We start from the raw sequence: 20,404 nt of genomic DNA, 5'->3' as shown, positions 1-20,404 counted from the left end.
TAATCTGTGTGCTATTCAGACTAGAAACAGTGTGACATTCGAACCAAAACTGGCCTGGCTACCAAGGGCTGTTCCTAGAGAACATGATGCATACATGTTTGACGTCTCTCCTCACCTAGTTAGGAGTTACCACAGCTGACTTCACACCTCTAAAGGTTTGTACCAGGGCTGCCTAATCACTCACTAAGTCTAATCTCATTCTAATAAATCCTTTATAGGTGGGCAGATGGAGAGGGAAACAACTGCTTTGTCACATTAAAACCCCTCAAGTTGCTCAAACATTCAAATTCAACCTCCTGCTAAAATGATCAGCTTGAACAGAAAGTTGCACAGTCTAAGCAGTAATATGCTGCTAAAAGAAATCACTTTTCAAAGGTACAAGCCCTTCCTGGAATTTAGGCATACCAATTGATGGGATTTTATTAGAAGGCAGGTGAGTATTTTGATCAACCACACCTAAAAGTAAAATAGTTTGCTAAATAACTAAAGCATGACAACCATCTCTTTCTTTTGATTTCTTGTTTTGAGGGGTAGGGCTGAGGTGCTTGATGCAAAGTAACCAAAGTGCTAATGGCCCGTCTTGCTGTGGAAAGTCAAACAAGTGAAGGAGACAAGCTGTGAAGCTGCAGTCACAAGGGTATAGGACTGTGATTAGAAAGACAAGTATTTCACAGACAATGTCACAATGTTGCTAGCATTTCAGTCTCCCCACCTATCACAACATTTAGCTAAACTTAAGTGCTGAATCGCAATAGTAGTTGCTCTTACTTTTTAAGAACTATCTCAGAGGCACCTTTACTGAATATCCGGAAACTGCCATCAGAATTTTTTAACACAGTACTCATCGATTTTCTAACAGAGTTGAAGGTGTACACTTTGTACAAATCCTCTTCTGGTATCTCATTTCTTACGTCCTGATAATCACGTTTTAAATCCAAGAGCAATCCCAGCAAGGCACATTCAGTTTTATTTCCAACATGGCGTGGTAGGCCACCTTCTTTTTCAGGAGGCTGCAAGAAGAACAAGGATCATCACTGATTAGGTTAACTTATAAACCACCGAAGCACAGCACTTAGAAGACAAGGAAGGACAAACTTAGTTCTCGGATGGGGAGGTTTCCTTTTTTCAGTAATTACTTTATAAATTCCTATTAGTCATGATCCAAAGACATACTGCTGCTTTTTTAAAGTAACTTCTGTACCTATTGAGGATCTTTTAATCCTTCAGAAATCACTCATTAAGTTTGTATCAATCCCAACATGACCTTTCTAAAAGACATTTTCCATTACTTGAAATATTTATCTGATCAACTGACTGTAGACCCTGAACAATTATTTTGGATTTTAAAAGTACAGATAAGTTCACATGTACTCACTTTAGCAAGCTAAATGGCATTATTTCTGCTAAATTCAAGTATCCTCCTCTGTAATAATTCTTCAATGACTTAGATGATGACCACATCACCTGTTAGCCTTCTTTTGAACAAACTAAGTCTTTAAGCTTCTTAAGTCTCACTACAAGTTCTTTTTTCCAGGCCGTGGCCTATTTAACTGAAAAGAGTTCAGAAACAAGTTTCCAATCCTTTAATACCAGAAAAAGTCTTATCTCAATAATGTGGGATATGCACATATTAGTCCCAAAAGTAAAGAAGTATTTCTCTTAAATATTTGAGCTTATATACCTATAACACTGCAATGTTTTTTGCAGCAAAACAGGGAGAAGCACGTACTCAATCTGACTGTCTCAGGTGGCTAGAGCTGAACTACATTAATCATAAGTTACTGGTCCATTTTCATTGTTCAGAGTTGCAAGATTTTGAATTTGACTGTACTGAATACTTGCACTTTCAAAACGTTCATTTGAATGTGCAGTTTAAGACATTGAGTTCTGGGTGCCCCAGTATGAGAGATACCAATATCCAGGAGTAAGTGCATCCATGGCACACACAGATAATACAGAGACTCAAGCACCTGACAGATGAGGATGAGCTGAAGGGGCTGGGACTGTTCAGTCAGAAGACGATGTTATAAATGAAATAGTTTGACTGATTATTAAAAATAAAATTTATTTCACGTAACAGCGATTTTGGAAAAGCTATAATAAATAGGACACCTCCGATCCTGGGATCGGAGCTGGGTGAACCTCAGACTGGCTTCTATCGCACCAGACCCGCCTTGTTTACAAATTTTGCCACTGAAGGTGCACTTTGTATATCGTTTATTTTCTCTAAGGTAGGGTTTCTTTGTATCCTTTTGTTTAGATGGCACATTCACGCATTTTATTTTGGGATTTTGTTTTTTTGAGATGGCTTTTTGGGCAGGGGCAAGGGATTGATTAGATGTTCAAGATGCTGGTATTGGGATGCACACTTTTGATGACTCTGGGCATTGTGTTTTAGATGTATATTTGGTAATAATCATTTAGGTGTAATTTGGCTCACTACGGCTGATGGCTTATTATTGTTGGCTGCAGCTTTTTTGTTGTTGTAAATTCGTAGCTCTTTTTTGGAGACGCCCATCCTCTTATAGTGGCAAATTAGATTTTTTTGCTAGTTGCTTGTGAGTTCTTAATTTTTTATTTTTTTAATTTCTAAGCATGAATTATTTTATATAGACATAACACATAATAGTCTCTCCCCTTCTATCTGAACATATTATTTCGTGCTTTGATTGATTAGTCTTTTGTGTCTTTTTTGAGCAAGATGTTCTTAGTGGATTATTGTAGATAGCTACTTTTACTCTGTAGTTGTTTTAGTTTTTTTCTTACACTCAGAGTGCTCCTCACACTTTTTAGTGACAAATTATTATTAAAATAGAACAACAAAAACAATTTAAAAAAAGAAAACATTTTTAGGAATTTTAAATTTTTTTATTAGTTTAAATTATTTTATTTTTTGGGGGGATATCTTATAGTACATTCAATAGGTTATGTTTTTGGGTGGTTTTTTTGTTTTGTTTTGTTTTACTGTTAATATTTTTGATGTTTTAGAGTTTTGGCCACCTCTTTTTATTGCAAGTTTTGGATTTGTGGGCAAGGTTGTTATTTGCATGCCTTGTACTACAGAATGTATTAATCGAATGAAGCAGGGTATTGGATAGTGTAAAAACATAACTCTAGCGATGGAGTACAGGATGAAGAATGGTACTTTTTTTTACTAAGCTCTTTTTCTAAATAATTGATTTTACTAGGAGGCTTGGAGGATAGAGTTTCACTTTTGCATTGGTATATATGGGCTACTTTTATTTTAGCTGCCAGACCTCTGATGGTTTCTCTATAATTATTAATTTTATGCAACACTTAGACTTGTTGAATTTTTTACATACACTTCTTTTTTTAGCTAATAGATAGTCTAAAGCTATGTGGTTTTGTTACACATAGGCTCACATTTGGGAATGTTGTTTGGCTAATAATTTAAGGGCATTTGGTGTGTGATTTGACACAATTTTTACTATAGTTTGAAGTTTAATTATAGATGGGAGTTTTGTATTTTTAACTTTCGTCATGGGCTCAAGTTCTTGGACTATAATTTATTTTTTTTTTTAAATTTTTTTTGGCTATTTTTTTCTCCCCCCCTTTGACTCTTTTTTCCTATGGGAAGAGTTTGTTTTGCTTTTTTTTTAATTTAATGTTTTATAAAGGGGTGCTTTTAATAAATTACTTTTTACTTGGGTAAGGTGAAGAAGAAAGGTTGGATTATTCCTAGAGTATAGGATCTTTTTTATCTTTGGGGTAACTTACTATAAGCTTTTTTACCACAGATTTAATATATTTTATTAGGAGTCTTTTATTTCATATTAATATTCTTGGGATTTTTTCAGTAATTTCTTAAGTTTTCCAAAGAGTTGGCTTTAGAACTTTTATGCTATTTTTGGTGTGTATTAAATGCCAGAATATGCAGGTGCTTGGAACAAGGGTAAGGACTCTTTAGCCAGACTTCCTAGTGGCACCCAGTGAGAGGACAACAGGCAATGCATACAAACTGAAGCTTTTGAAACTCCATTTTAAGATAAGGAAACATCTTTTACTCTAAGGGTGATCAAATACTTGATCAGGCTGCCCAAAGGTTGCAAAGTCTTCATCCTCTGCTCAGAGCACCCACTTAGGGTTTAAGGATCTCAATGTGCTCTGGCTGACCCTGCTTTGATCAGGAGTGGATCAGAGGTTCTCACAAGGCGTCTCCTTCAGCCCTCTCTGATTCTGTAAAGCAGACTAACTCTACTGCAGTGGATGTAATTCAGTTAAAACTGTAGTAATAAGGGACTTGGTCGGTTTACATACAGCTACTTTTTTCTTGATATAAAAAGAGATTTAGAAAACAGACTGTGAAAGTCCTTGCCTGCTGTAACTCATTATGGTATTTCCACCTTGCTTCAGAGAAATCAGTGCTGTCAAACTTTATGTGATGTCTCAAGTGAAATTTTGTAGACATACCATTTTTATTGGCTGATAAGTAGCTTTTGAACTGAGTTTTCACTGCGGTTTGTGTACAAAGCAGAAGCTTCTACAAAGTCTTGAAATGCTAATTCATTTACTAAATCCTACTCCTAAAGAATGGAAGTCATACAACATGTTGGAATACTTAAAGCAAGGAAGCTATATTTTAAGTTTTAGAAAATAATGTGCACAAAATCCTAAATAATCCACCATTTAAAATGTGTAACAGTCCATTAGTCTTTCGTTTTAAACAAGATTTTGGCAAATATGTTACAATTCTAAAGCTTACAAACTTATACAGCAGTATCTGGAATAAAAATCCATTAAATTCCTTACCTGTAGTAGTTAAATTTTTTCATTGTATTTTATTTAATGTACTACTCTTAAATATTAATTGTTTAATGTTTATTTTTAAGTAGTGCTAAAATCCAGCCAAGACACTCTTCAAGAGGGGTAAACAGCCCCACTTATAAAAGCAGAACAATTGTGAACTTGAAAGGAAAATATCTTGAGATTTTATCTCTGAATTATCAGTTCTAATTGAAATAAGCTAATTTTTTTCCCAGAGAGTTTCAAATGAATGATTGAGCAATTTACAGGAGGTGCAAAATACCTTACCCTGCACTGTGCCACACATTTACACTGGAACTGCCTTTGGCCATCAGACAATTTGCATGTTTTGAGGAAGTTATTAAGTTATCTTGATTGGAATGAAGAAATCCACTTACCAGTATTTTGGAAGTATAAGCACAATTAACAGAAATTCCTGTCACAAGATAAGCCATAGTTTTCTCTGGAATAGCTTCTGGTTCTGGAATTTTTTTATAATGTTTTTCATTGATGTAGGCTTGGACCACTGTCATTCTGTTCATAGTCAATGTTCCCGTCTTATCTGAGCAAATAGCTGTCGCATTGCCCATTGTTTCACATGCATCCAGATGTCTCACCAAATTATTATCTTTCATCATTTTCTAAGGAAATAAAAGCAGTTAACAGCAATCCACGACCATTACTTCACTACAGAAACATTTATGGGGTCCAGTCTTACACAGCACTTTCAGAAAACATTAAGTCATATTTCAGAGGAAGAACTTGCAGCTGCCACTTTCTGTACAGATTGCCCTAAGTCTATGATGTTACAGTAAACTTCATTTTGAACAAGGTACATAAATACAGTCTTAATTTCTTGTACCTGCTTGTCAGGGTTACTATTGATACTATTCAAACTGTTAGGAGCAAACAGTTCATGATGATATTTAGAAATAGAGAAGAGATAAGGTTTGAGCTTTACCAGATAAAATGTTTAAAAAGTGTTTCTGCTCACAAGAAAAGTCTAATACAGCTCATTTAATCTGTCTGAAAATCAGATAATACAGCCTTCAAAGATCCTAGATTCAGACTTATAATCAAATACAAAGTGAGAGTCTAATGTTTCAACTAAAACAGTGAGGGTTACATGAGTTCCATAGATTAAATATCACTTTAAATTCTTTCTTTAACAATATACTACACTTGTATAGTATTTTCACCTTTAAAAGGAAGATGGATCTCAAATGATACAATAAGGCCACAACTAGTAAGTGCTGTAAGTTATGAATTTAGAACACAGCCTAACCACTCATTGTCTTTACAATTAGATTTTAGATAAATAATCAGCATGATTATTTACTGTATCAGCTGATACAGTAAGAAAATTAAGAACAAAAAGAGTTCAAGTTAAAAAACCATACTGTATAATAAGCACAAAACAAAATGCTTTACACTATTCAGTCTTAAAAAAAAAATCAGTCTGGAAGTTTTCATAGCATTGTTTAACATATCAGCTAGGAAGAAGTTCAGATTTACAGAAAAGTTTGTTATTTACAAACTCTAGAACATCTGTTTATTGTAAGCAAATGCTACAACACTACATACTGAACCCATTTATCTTTAGCTGGTGACAACAGGCTGAGAATTCTCACTGTTCTTGTCAGTGTGTTCAAAGGTGAAGAAAAATACTGCAGAAGAATTCTTTTGCAGTTCAGAAAACAAGGAAAGATTCTTCCCAGTCTGATATATGTGTATGTATATATGTGATGCAGCATAACTCAGTTTACATTTAACAGCTGATGAATACACCCACCTATCTTAAAAAAATTTATTTGCTTTCTACTCACTTACCTTAACAGAGTAAGCCAGAGATATAGTGACTGCAAGTGGAAGACCTTCTGGCACTGCCACCACTAAGACTGTAACTCCAATAATGAAGAACTTCACAAAATACTGAATATAAATTGGGGTACATTCAGCAAGCCAAGGTCTCTTCTGAACCCAGAAGGTATCAATTACAAAATATAACACGAGGATAATGACTGTGATTGCAGACATCAACAAACCTTGTTAAAAAGAGAATAAACAGTTTTAAGAAATTATCTCAAATATTTGGCAATACAGACTGTGGATACATGCAAATACTTCTGCCTTTATACAAGCTAGTTTAGAAGTAAGGTTTCAAACAGGCAAGTCAAAACAGTGAGGTAGGTATCAGAGGCGTTCCAGCTTCCAATGCAAGTATTTCCTCATGCATTTCAGCTAGAAATCCCTAGAAATCTTTTTTTCTCCAATTTAATTTTGAAAAACATGGAGCTAATTAGTAACAGGACAGACCAATATGCAAAGTCAATTGACTAAGCAGAATAAGAAGGGAAAAAAATCAGGAGCCTTCACCAATTTGATGCCGACTGATTCAGCAGAGTGCTTCAGTGTGGACTCAGAGCAGGAGGACAGGAAAATCCATGCATGAAGCAGATGAGTATTAAGGGTGTGTGGGGAAGTACAATGGATCAAAAGGTACATAAAGGAAAACAAAATCTCCTGGATGACACAAAAAATTCCTCTGATGAGGATAGAAGTTTACAGTAAACATATAATGGAATTTGTTAATCTCATTGAAAAATTATTATTGCCATACACAACTGCAGAGTGTTACAGCTAAAAGTTTCATTTCAGACTGCAACTGTCTAATGACACAAATCAACTCTTCTTGAGCTGCGGGCTAGGCTACAAATCTTCTTGAAATTCCTTCCAGCCTGAACCTTCAACAATTCTACGTGGACCAAAATAAATCCTGAAATATTTGAATTAAACCACTACACACTAGATAATGCAGCCTAAATTTTATACTGAACTTCACTGATGTTTTAGTCTACTTCCAAGCAGCAATGATCTACCAAATATTTTGACAAGGCAGCTGAATATTAGCTGGTAGAAAAGTAGGAAGTCAAAAATTTTATGTATCAGCAAGGCACATGTTAAGTGGAAAATTCTAAACCTCTAAAAGTACTAGAGATAACCTTGTTGACTGTACCACATCAGACTTCACTCAACTTACAGTTCTCTTGGTACATCACTAGATGCTATAGCTAACCTAAAAAGACTTTTCGTAACAGCTGTCCAATGTTATGAAGCTGGAATTTTCCCTCCTAGAAGCTGGCACTTGAAAGCCTGATTCTATTTACATTAAAGAAAAATAAAAGCCATCCACATGCCATAGCCTGAGAGGCCATCAGCATACTCAGGCACAACAGCATACTTCCATGTATTAGAATTTTGCACTTAAGTAGCCAGCCTTGAGTGGTTTATCTCTTCGAAAACTATGCATGTTCCAACTTTTTTTAACATGACATCAACATAAGGAGAGTACTGAGACACTGTACCTGCTTTGCCAATCTGAACTGCGAGCTTTGTGAGTTTGCCTTGGAGAACTGACTTTTCTTTCTTTGGCAAGTTTGCTTTCTTCTTGTCTTTCTCATCTCCATCTCCACCGTCCTCGCTCTTCAAGGGTTGCATTTCCATGGCAGCACCATCCTGAGCTTTAGCTAGAAGATCAAAAAAAAAAAAAAAAAAGTTTAGACATTGGTGAGTCTCCCAAATCAAGGATATCTAAAAAGCTTAATACCCAGCTTCACTAAATACAATAGCACTGAGTATTATCTTGTATCCAGAGAGGCCATACTGGACATGAATGTTTAAAGAAGTGTATTGTGTATAGGTGATAGAATACCAGGTTCAGTGCAGCATTTGTTTTGGGCAGATTCACTTAAGCCATCTTTACCATAAGCACTTTGAATCTAAGGAAAGATTTTTCATTTTTATAGGAAAGTCTGTATTCATCATCTACACTTCTAGAAAACTGAGCCTTCCAAGAAAGAATCAGAGAACTTGCATTTACCTTTGTTACGGTTTTCAACAGCTCCATCTTGCTTTTTACCTGTCAGAGAGGGAAACAAGTTGTGTTTTAAGATAGCTTTGCAGAATTCATTTTTTCATTTATATTTTTATATAATAAATTACATTACTCTGCTAAAGCAAGAAACTGCATTAAAAAAAAAAAAAAAAAGCAAAAGTAAAACATGTAAGCCAGCTCACAGAAACAGCTCGTGGCACTTTTTGGACTTCACTTTTCACATACGAGACTGCTGCAGTGTTAATCTACCATGGTTAAGTTTGCACAAATTACTGGTACTGACACTTAGGGCTTGTGACAAAAGCTTTATAAAAGACTTCCTGACACGGTTTTCTAGGAAAGATATTTGTGACAATTTAAGCAATTCTGGTGGCCTCTGTCTTGCTGTGTTCTTCCAATACTTGCCACAAGTATCTGACTACCTCTGTAAATAAACTGTAGGGTGTCACTTTGAGAATCTGTGCTTTCGTTTTGCACAGCATTGCAGAAGCTTCTTCAGTATAAAATATTCATAAATCCACAGCAAAGCTTAGTGGAGGTATAGCACTGGATTACTAGATCTATGCTAACCCTATTTACACAAACATAAGCATAATTTGTAGGCAACCTACCACTGCGAAAATAGCTCAAGCTCATAATAAAATGTCACTCCTACCTGTGTTCAGAAATGGGGCTCAACCAGAGATGATAAAGACAGTGCAATACTTAAAGAATTTAACAAGTGAAATATTAAAGGTAATTGGAAGACCCACACATCATGTGTTATTTTGGGGGGCTTAGCAAGTGACAAAACTTATTTCGAAGTAGAGAAAACAAGGGTTATAATTACTATTTGTGATAACCTGAAATGAAAGCACAAAATTGAGGAACTTAAAACAAAACACAAACAATTTCAGTATTACTGGTAATTCACCAAGTCTTTGGCCTTAGGTTATATAGACCAAAATTTACAAGAGTATTCAGTTAGAAGAAAATCAAATTATCAAGCAGCCTGTCTGGCACGACACTTAATATCTCCACTATACCATTACTGTAGACAGTCTGATTTCTATATATAAGATTTTTCTCCCAATGTTCTCATAACAGCAGAACAAGGGAAAAAAAACCCATGTTCACTTTCTCCAGAAGATGCCACGTCAGACTTCTTAAGAATTCGTCATTGTTTCCCAATTTTGTACTTATCTCCCCTAGTTCTCCTCTTCCTCTTTCAAAAGTGAAGTTCTACATTTGAGTTACTTTTAACTCCTTCTTCATACATTTGCTTTCACTCTGAACCATGCCATACACGGCCAGCTAAATATAGTCTCTTTAATCTCCTTAACATTCACAGAGAAGTTAATTTAGTTTAACCTGAGTTTTATCAAGGAGAATCTTATTAGGCACCTAACTTAAGGGAAAGAGGAAGCTGTCTATCCTGGGAGACTAAAAAAACCCCACAAGCGTTCGGGTCCTAGGATACACCAAAACATTACTTGTCAAAGAGACTTCTGCTTTTAGAATAATAAACACTAGCAGAATATTAATAAAAGCTATAATCCTCTCAGTATCTCCTGTAGCAGCTGGCACTGTTGTTTCTTTCTCCTTCCTCTGTAAGGGGATGAGCACAGGATGGCAACTGTTTCACACTAATGACTGCAAGTGTTGCAGGTCAGCTTTTACTTTTTGCTATCATGCTTGAGCTTGAAACTAACTTAGAACTTTCAATTCGCCTCATAACAATTTTTCTAACTTGTAAAGAAACTCAGTTTTTTTTTTTTCAAGTTTCAAGAAGGGTCCAAATTTTAAAGTATTTGTGAGTTAGGACAAGACAAAAAAATTTCAATCCCAATTCTTGCACAGAACACACATTTTAGCAATTGCCCATTGCGTTTGAAGGTCTCTGAGAATCTTAAACACATTTCTGTGTGAATTTTCATTGTCTTGTATTCCTCTGATGAAATACAGTATACTTTGCTTTATAAATTAAGTTTTGGTTCTAGCGCCAAGAAGCCCTTGACTTAGTCCCATCCAGAAGACTTCATAATGGTTTCATGAAAAATTTTCACCGTGAAGCTCAGTGCTGAACATGCCTTGTGAACAGTACTATCGAAACATCACTGCTTAACATTTTTAAGCTTTGATTCTCAGGATAAAGACTAAAGTTAATAAGTGCCCTTATAAAAGGTCATTCTTCACAGAAGGACTCCAAAATATGCTCAGTTACAAGCCCCTCATCCTTCTGAAAACTAAGTTACAGGAAAGTGCCATGAGGAATTTGCATGTGTATATCCCTGAGTGTTGCCCTGATTTTCAGCCTTCTGATTTTGTTTATATATTTTGACTGGAGTTTCTCATGCATTTAACATAAACAAAGTAGATTGTTTTCATATTCCTCTCTGTGACAGACTACTAGGTAGACCACTGGGGTCAGAGAGGTGTTCCTCTCATCCCCCAATCCTTGACCAAATCCCAAAAATTATGTAAGTTGAAATTCCCAAAATAAAGTCCTTCTTTTCTCGCTTCTCAACCTGATGGGTGAGCGTTGTTCTTTTGTGTCTTGCTTGCGACATCTGAGCATTCAAAATTTCAGCTCTGAAGAAAAGGAGTGGTGGAAATGCCACTCAAAATGCCACAGAAAATATCTGCTCATTTTTTATCAAAATCAGTCATATATGTTTAAGTTATCCACAAGCTCAGCAGTATGAAAGACCTAAGCTTCTCTCCTTCAAGTGTTACAGAAGAACACCTTATAAAGGGCATTTTTTTATCTGTGAAATGCAGAACTAGATACTTACTAGGCTGAATTTCACAATAATTTGTTTTCCATAAACAAGTATTTGCCATTAGACATCAATGCACCTTGAAGTTACACAAGATGAGAGTTTAACTATTTATACATGGTATGTATGGCTGGTTAGGAACTGCAAACTTTCCGAACTCTGACTGATCAATGAGATCTGAAGTTTAACTAAACTCGATTTGCTAAGAGTTATTAGTAGTGGTACACTCTCAGGTAACTGGACCTAAGCTGTTTTCCAGTAAAATCTAGAGAAGTCACAAGTTTTTAAAAAAGCTTTCTGGCTTTGGGTGACTGAAACATGTTTTTATCCAATAATATTCAATAGTTCATCCCCACTCCCACTCCCCCACTAAGGTATTTAAGATTAATATGCCTACTTTTCTTTTCCTTCTTTTCTTTTTCCTTCTCCTTCTCCTCTTCATCTCCTCCAGCCCCAAGTAAGGTAAAGATGATTCCAGTCTGAGAGTTCACACCTACAGCAGTAACCACCATTCTTCCAGAGCCTTCCATCACATGTGTACCTGAAAGATTCAATCAGGTCTTCCACTGAGACATGAGCAGTTATATGCAGAGCACAAAAATACTTTGAGGAAATAATCTTTTAAACTTGACTTTGGAGAAACTGTGAGCTGTATATACGCATCACTGCGCTCTCCTAAAGCTTCAACTGACAAAGCTATTTGGAAAGTAAACCCATAAGCAATTACACAAAATGTTTGTCAGTTTTATAGGTCTGATCACTCCAACAAAGCTTTGTACTTGGAATGGTTTGGGACAGTTCTAGGAGTCAACCTAGATAAAAAACCAATTTGCTAGTTTTAACCTCAGAATTTTAAATTACCAGCTTACCACAGAAATAAACTACTTAATTCAAAAATTGCCAAATGCTACACACCTGACAGCAGCATGGGATCTCTGTCCAGAGATTTCTTAACATGATCAGATTCCCCAGTCAGCGAGCTTTCATCAATTTTGAGGTCATTTCCTTGAATGAGTACACCATCAGCCGGTAAAAGGTCACCTACGAGAGATCACTGGGTTTGTTGACTGCAGTTCCTTTTTTAAAAATAAAAGAAAGTCCAACTTTAAAAACATGTTTACCATATTTCACTTGTGCAATATCTCCAACAATTATGTCAGCTACTGGTATCTGGATGACTTGGCCACCTCTGATGACTGTGAATTTCTGTTCTTGTTCAATACGGCTCTGCAATCCCCGAAATTGTTTCTCTTTACTCCAGTCATTGAAAGCTGTTACTAATACCACACAAACTACAGATAGGAGGATTGCTGCTCCTTCAATCCAACCTGCTTCAGATTCCTCCTCTTCTTCACCAACATTTACTGATCCACATACTGCAGAAAACAGGTTTTAGATTTAAGAAAGTTCACAAAGATATTTCAACAATGAAAGTTTTGGCAAACAAAAACTTACAGTTGATAAACATTTTCCATGCTAGCCTTCTTTGCAATTTTATCCTTTATTTCCATAAGGGTAACACATAAAGAAGCTAAAGAACCTGAAGGCTAGGGCAACTTAAAGAAGTTAAACCACCTTGCTTACCTGAACACAAGAGAAGTTGATACAGAGAAAGTTACCTGTCTTTATTTTGTTAAATGATGGCATAAGAATGCCAGACTGGTAAACAACATTCTACTTTGTCAACATATCCCACTTTACATTTGTCTTAACAAACCAGATATCACTGCAAAAATTCAGTTTAATGAAGTCCTATTCCCTTTATTTTCTGTTTAAAAGTATAAATATAGCTTCAGTTCTTGAATTATAAAGTTATCAGTGTCATATCAAAAATCAAGGAAAATTCAAGACTTGTTGACTCCCCAAAGAAAGCCTATGACTGCAAATTACAAATTGCTTAAATATTTGAGGCAAAGCTGAAAAAAACCCACTTGCACAGAGACTAGATTTCAAATAAGTCCTTGCTCCTGCTGCTTGCAATTTACCTTTGGTCAGAATAATACCAGATCATGACCAAGGAAATCTCATGCTGCCCTTTTAAGGCAAGCTAGAGTTTTAGTAACGTGCTCTCAATAAGGAACAATAAGCTGCTTTTCCACTGACTTACTGTCTCCCATCAGATTTACAGTAGAGGCATGTAGAATCAGGAAAAGTCAATAGTATAATAAAAATAGATACCTGCTTTTTAAAAAGTTTACTTACATGATTCATTTCCTCCTGGAGGCTGGTAAAAAGAAAGGCCCAAGGATACTACGGCTGCAATTTCTAATATAATTAGTGTAACGTCCTGTAGTGCTTCCCATACTAACTGAAGAAATGTTTTTGGCTTTTTAGGAGGTATAAAGTTCTTCCCAAAAACTGCTTCTCTCCTTTCTATATCTGCTGGATTTCCACTTAAACCTATTTAACAATAAGACAAAGTTAGTGACACTGACACACATTTCACCCTCACATTAGAAGTGACTCAAGTTTGCCACTCATGGAACCAAGTCCCACTCCATATTTCAGTAACAATACCAAAAAAGCCACATCTCAAACATAATTACGTAAGTAATACTCTTAAATCAGAGTCACTATAGAAAGGCCAGCTATATTTTACAACTCTCACCTTGACAAAATAAAAGTTGATCGTCTACCTGCTTAATATGTCACTTAATATGACATAGGAACAGAGTAATAATAACACACATACCTTCGTTCAAAGTAAACAAGTTTGCAAGACAAGATCATTAGTAGAGTTACTACTATTGAGACTGAGTAGCACCAAAAAGCTTTAGCAAGACCACAGCCCGTGAAGGCAGCTCTGGTTCCCAGTGTAGGGATTCTGTATTCAGAGACAACATCCTAGGATCCTAAAAGTAATGTAACATTTATAATGAGATGTTTATTATAATTAAAAATGTAACTACTATAATTATTGTATTTCAATATTAATTATTATATAAAATACTATTAAAAGTTGTTGAAGCTCTGCAGGCATTGTGAAGAAAAGATTTATGATGCTGCTTCCACCTGAAGTGGTGGTAGTTATTTGCTCTTCTGAAGCTTCACTTTCTATCTCCTCTCACACAGAGAGAGCCCATGTTAGAACAATGCCAGGTCAGTCACCTGAGGTTTATACCCGTCTTCTTTCTTATATGGCATATTTGAGTCCTCCTCTGTCCCAATTCTTGTACCATCCGTAACGGACACTAGCAGACAAGAGTGAGGGCCCTACATAAAAGTCTACTGCATGCTTCAAGAGCTTGCCAAGATCTTAAAAATAAAAGAATACCAAGTATTTTCAGTGCAAGGTCATGCACTCAAGGTCTTCTGTGAGCACACCTCCTGGCTACTCCTCTAAAAGTTTCCAGCTGACTAACCCACCATCCAGAACTAAGCTACTAGCTCATCTTTCAAATCAAAATTGCCAAACTTCAAGGCATATTCAGAGTAAAGGTCTGGACACTTCAAACATATCAACTCCAAGGTTATGATCAGCACCAGCTTAAAGACAACTATTTTCTTAGTAGCAATTTTTTAGTAGCTAACCCAACTGCTTAGTGATAAAGGCATTGCAAACATACTAGGTAATAAATGAGAACAGTAGCCACTGCAGCTGGCTTTCATAATTAGGGGGTGTATTTAGCACCTCTAACAGACATTTCCTAGAATCATCACATATTTCAAGACATTTTGAAAAGGCTACTGAACTGCAAAGCTCAATTTTAAATGCTAACAGCTGCTATGGAATCACTTAACTGAACTGAATAGCAAACTATGTCCAGATCTTTTCAGAAGTGAAATGAATTAAATATACTCTGTGTATATGATAAATGACATTTATTCTAACAGTCCTTGATTCACTTTGAATTCATGTCTTTGAAGGAGCAATTGTACTCATTAGCCATAACCTCACACTTCTTGCAGTTCAAGCTTTAAGGTGCTTACTTTCACTCTCAACTCAAGGAGCACTGCAAGACTATTTTCAAAATCATTACAGGATCTACAGAAACTCAGGACAGCGTGGTCATTCCAAAAGGTTGGGCCATATTGCAATTTTGCAAAATCTACTACTTCTCTATTCCTTTAACATGGCAGAGTTTGGAAATTTATTCACATCACATTAGCAACATCATTCTCTTCCTCCCTTCACAAGGGTATTACAGTGCAGAACATCAGAAGTATACAGCAAAGTTCTTTGAAGAATGAAGTGTTTCCAAATGAGGGTCTATAAAGTCAAGCTACTACCAGAACTACTTAGTGAAGATTAGTAAATAAGCCTAGCAAGGAAAAACCATTTGTATTTTTAGTATACACTATAAAACACCATGCACCATTACTGAACTTGCCATTTACCACACAGCTGGCAATTTCACAGCTCACAATCTACAGTCCTGAGGTCAAAACAACTGCCATTATATTCTTCATTATGTGTCTTAACTAGGGTAGTTTATATTATTTGGGGTTAAGTTTAAAAAATATTAGCCAAGGGACTAGTTAATGCTTCATATTCAAATTTTATTAGAAATATCTAGGTCTGACCAGAATATAAGACAGATTTTTGCTACTAAAGATGTCGAACATTCATTTTGCACATTTGTATACGTACGTGTAAGCAGTAGAATCTGCTCAGTATCCTTTTTTAAAGTAATACTGGCAAAGGACTGTTCCCATTTCTCATTTTAAATCAGGTAAGTTTGGTCAAAATTTTGCCTGAAAACAGACATTGCCTTACATTATCAACAACTTGACAGCAGGAAATGGAACAAGTTGAACTCATCCACTGTGTACCATGTCAGAACTACCTGTACTTTTCCTGTGAAGCCACTGGTAATTATGTAGTGGTAAGAGTGTCATGTCATAAAGAAAGCATCTGATTAGGAAGAAGTGTCCTAGGGCCTTGCAGGTATACACATAAGGTTTTAGAGAGCTAGGAGCAGTGTAACACTTAACAGTTTTCTGCAAGAGTTTCCCCAGACTTTTTTCCATTAGTATTGTCTCCCTTTCTATACTTATGATTTGAATTTGACAAAAGTGGAGACCTAGTTCTACCTTTACAAGAGCTCTCCAGTACTACTTCCAGAAAGTTTATAGCAGGTTACCTGATGGAGCAGCTGATTCTCTAAAATTTCATGTTGTGGTTTAGAGCCAAAATGACACCTCTGTCAGATGCTGTTCTAACTCAATTAACCTTTTCTGAGCCTGTTAACATGTTCAACGGTGGAGTCTTTGGTGTGTTATGAGCTTCCCTCACACTTAAAAAAGGATGCTGCCCTTTTATTAAGTCAGTGACTGTATGTAACTGATTACAGTGTACAGCTAAATGTCAAATCCTTTTGAAAGCAAAAGGCCTTGATCACACAGCCTTCAGTATAGCACAATCAATCTTCAGGAAAGGGCAACCAACCCCTGAGTTTTAGTACACTGACACTCATCACTCCCATGTGTTAACCTGCATGTTTGTTACATTAAGAGACAAAGTGAATCCTTCAGTATACAAGGCATTTGGTGCTTAGTGCATCGAGGCTGTGTAAAATGGTATGCCCACTTTGCTTGCAGTAATAATGGACCTTTAGCCTTGCAGATCACTGTACAAAAGAATTCTACTCTCGGTTCAATTCCCAGTTGTAGAAAACTACATCCCTTTTCACTGAGAAAGGAAACTGCCTTTCAACACTACAGAACAGGTCAACAGGGTAACGAGAGCCTTCTGTTCCTGAGATGTGTTACACTGCTTATACACTACAGTGCTCCACACACATGCACTGTACTTTACAATTGCCAAGGAACAGAAGTTTGTACTCATCATTTACAAATGAAGTTTTACAAACTTCTTCATCCTGAAATTGGTCTACTCCCATTCACTAGGTCAGCCATGTCAGCTGGCTGTCTTCAGTTTGGTAAGAGGAACCCAGTTCATGTACTGATAATTTCAGGAATCTGGAGATCAGGAGTCTGGCTTCAAAAGCAGATCAAGCCAAAACATGCTAAATGCAGATGTACCCAGAGGTACCTTACGGCATTAGTAGGCTGTTCTTGGTCCAAGAAGACAAATCTTTCCATAGCATTTCTGAAGAACAGAAAGCAGCAGCTCTCCAGGATTAAGACAGCAGGTACTTTACTGCCACCAACATGACACCACATTGGTTAAAATCTATGTGAGTCCTTAAATGCAGAGACACGATGATTTGCCAAAATGTTGATTTTGGTAATTCTCAATTGCTCTCAACAGCAGGACTTCAATAAGTTTCAGTTAATGTTTTTACAGTTTTTTTAAGTACATTTTACTGCAAGTACTACAGTATGTAGATAGATATATTCACAAATACAGGTAATAGTTTTCATTTACATTGGAATAAAGCAGTAAGAAAAGCCAGGTCTTAAGGAGAACTTCTGGAAGGTTTTTAACAGGGGCACGTTAAAAATTTACTTAGTTATTTCTTCACATTGGTACAGTCTGTCTTGCAGTAATACCTCTAGATAGCAATAACAACGTGTAGCCACACTTTACAGAATGCCACTAAGTCTGACATGATAAAGACTCCATAAGAGATGCTTATTTCTAGGGAATAAGATCATGTAATCACTTTGCAAACCTTCCACTAAGAGTACACGTTAATGCTTCAAGTTGTATTGATAGTTATTTTGCATGACTCAAATGAAATCTATAGAAATATGGCAGATTTAAAAACTAGATCCTGCAATTAAGAATTCAATGTAGCACAAACAGAAAACATGTAATCAGTTTTAAAAATTGCTGCATTAGCAAATCCAAGAACTAGGTAGCCACACAGAAGCATTAATAAGCCCTGCATTAGATGATCAAAACCTTGGACTCTACCAACAGCATGATGTGAATTGTGAACTATAGGTCATATGAACTATTCAGAAAAATGATACTTTCACAGTGAGCTGAACACTGCTATTTCATATGTGGATGTCTACATCAATGAACTTTGTTCCAAGTGCAACTTCATTAATACAACATCTCACATGCAGTTAGACCAATTGAAAAGAACTCTTGCTTACTTATTACCATGGAATACTTCTTTCTCAAAAGAACAAGAAGCAATATTTTGTTATGGCAACTAAAATGCTTTTACAAACTTTGTTCTATTAAAAAAAACAGTTTGCTGACTAAGGCTTTTCCTAAATGGAGCTTCTTCAATAAGTGTTAAAATTTACTTACCTTCATTTGGTGAAGTTTTCAACTTTGTACAGATGCCATGTACATCACCATAGCATTCCTGTATTTTATGCAGTGCATCTGCAGCTCGAAGTTCCATAAGAGAACGGAGTTCTGCAAGAGTAACTCCAAAATCTCCATGATTAGCTTCTTTTACAGCGTTTTTGACGCTGCTATATGCAACCGAGTTGTTTGCCATGTCACCCATGATGCATGCAGTCCTTAGCGTAGATGGTTTCCAGTAAGGAACAAAATTTCAACTTAAAATATTTCCAAAAGGAAAATAAATCCTTTGGGTATGAAGACAGTCAGGAAAGCAGACACATCACCCAAGCAAGAGAGCCCGTCTGGAGAAGTATCTTTGAGGTTGTTCCATGGTGCGTTCTGTTCCCCAAAGCCAAAAGGCATGTACAGTCTGGGGAGAGAATAAATACACGTTCAGTTACATAACAGCTATACTGAAATGCATTGTAAGACAACACTTATTCTTCTACTGAGGTTACAGAACAATTTTCTTGCTAAATTTCCTATAATATTTTTAGTTTGCATTCCATGGGCAAGAGTGACAAGGAAGAAAAGGGATGCTTCCCATCCCCAAACAACCTTGCACTATTGGATTTCCTTAAATCATTAACTTCATAACAACTGTTCCCTTTAACACTGGCATTTTCCTTCATATGTCCATATGGTTTATCATCAAGCAGCAACCTTTAAAAATACCTAAAATTAAATCTGTTTCCAGGGAAATGCAGCTTGCAGTATCCACAAGTGATGTCACATGGGGAAAGAACATGCTCAAGTTAAAAATCCCCACTTTCCAATGATGCTCTCATGTCAGAGTTTTGGAAGAGCAAGCATTTTTTTGTTCCCTGAATTCATTTGTGCAAACCTCAAGAAAAACAACTTCAACACTAAGCTAGCCCACATATGAAGTACTTTTGTATTCTAAGTAGGATTATATCTTCAGGCAGACCTAGCTCTTAATTTTTCATGTCCATAGTTTTAGCCCTGCTTCAGCCCACTTCATCACAACTCAAGCCTCACACAGTATTTCTGTTTAATTCTTTGAAGAGAGGGAAAAATTGCACAATACCACCTTTCTACAGAAGGGATGGGGAGACTGAGAGCAGTTCCCCAGAGCAGTCTGATGATCAATGCATTGTAGCTGAGAAATTATCATCTAGCCACAGGACTCTGAACTTGCACAGGCATTCTATAATCCCTGCTCAACTGACACATCTTGCACACACACATGTAGCTACACAACAGTGCAGTGCACACACAAACTCCTCATGCCTGTGTGAAGATACGCTGTGTGCCAAAACCAGACGTCTGATCATGTAAGTCAGCTTTATAGGCATGATGGAGTGCAATGAGCATGTGTAACAACATATTCTCCCACAAAACATGACTGCCAGGCTCAGATCAAAAATAACTTGGACACTTCCAGGTCAACAAGACCCTTAGGTGTCACATGCCTAGCAAAGACAAAAATAAGAAGGCAAAGCATCAGCAAACAGAAGATTTCTAGCTACTTCCCTGCCAGGTTAGAGGACTGCTCAGCTGAACTGCTGAGTCTATGCTGAAGTAAAAGGTATAACCACCAATTCCCAGAAATTTAAGATCTTGATTCCAGGAAAGACTAAGATTTCTGCTCTGGAAATAATCAGTTGCAGCTATACTAAATTTAAAGCACCATGTCACAGTACTTTGTTTGCACTGTAAGCCCCTGAACTGATATCACCTGATAACAAGTGACAGGCCCATCTCTGGCAGAACTACAACTTCTACAACTGCAACTGCTCCTCTCTTCCTGTC

The 20,404-nt window shown here is 36.5% G+C and overlaps 1 protein-coding gene across 3 annotated transcripts in view; it reads right to left on the bottom strand.

Moving 5' to 3' along the window:
* ATP2B1 (ATPase plasma membrane Ca2+ transporting 1) overlaps positions 1 to 20,404 on the bottom strand; it is a 63,201-nt gene that overhangs the window by 18,071 nt on the left and 24,726 nt on the right. For all 3 annotated transcript variants that reach the window (XM_083859936.1, XM_083859935.1, XM_083859937.1), the window contains exons 2-11: positions 18,590 to 19,001; positions 13,621 to 13,818; positions 12,540 to 12,794; positions 12,334 to 12,459; positions 11,816 to 11,959; positions 8,645 to 8,683; positions 8,130 to 8,291; positions 6,595 to 6,809; positions 5,163 to 5,405; positions 769 to 1,010 (exon numbers count right to left, since the gene is read on the bottom strand). In XM_083859936.1, coding sequence (XP_083716062.1) covers positions 769 to 1,010; positions 5,163 to 5,405; positions 6,595 to 6,809; positions 8,130 to 8,291; positions 8,645 to 8,683; positions 11,816 to 11,959; positions 12,334 to 12,459; positions 12,540 to 12,794; positions 13,621 to 13,818; positions 18,590 to 18,794 — 1,829 coding nt within the window. In that variant the 5' untranslated portion in view covers positions 18,795 to 19,001. The remainder of the gene's footprint in view (positions 1 to 768; positions 1,011 to 5,162; positions 5,406 to 6,594; positions 6,810 to 8,129; positions 8,292 to 8,644; positions 8,684 to 11,815; positions 11,960 to 12,333; positions 12,460 to 12,539; positions 12,795 to 13,620; positions 13,819 to 18,589; positions 19,002 to 20,404) is intronic.

Source organism: Zosterops lateralis (genome assembly GCF_965231275.1).
Source record: "Zosterops lateralis genome assembly, chromosome: 4".
Taxonomy (NCBI): domain Eukaryota; kingdom Metazoa; phylum Chordata; class Aves; order Passeriformes; family Zosteropidae; genus Zosterops; species Zosterops lateralis.
Note: the sequence above shows the minus strand (reverse complement) of the source record. Positions and strands in the feature narration are given on the sequence as shown.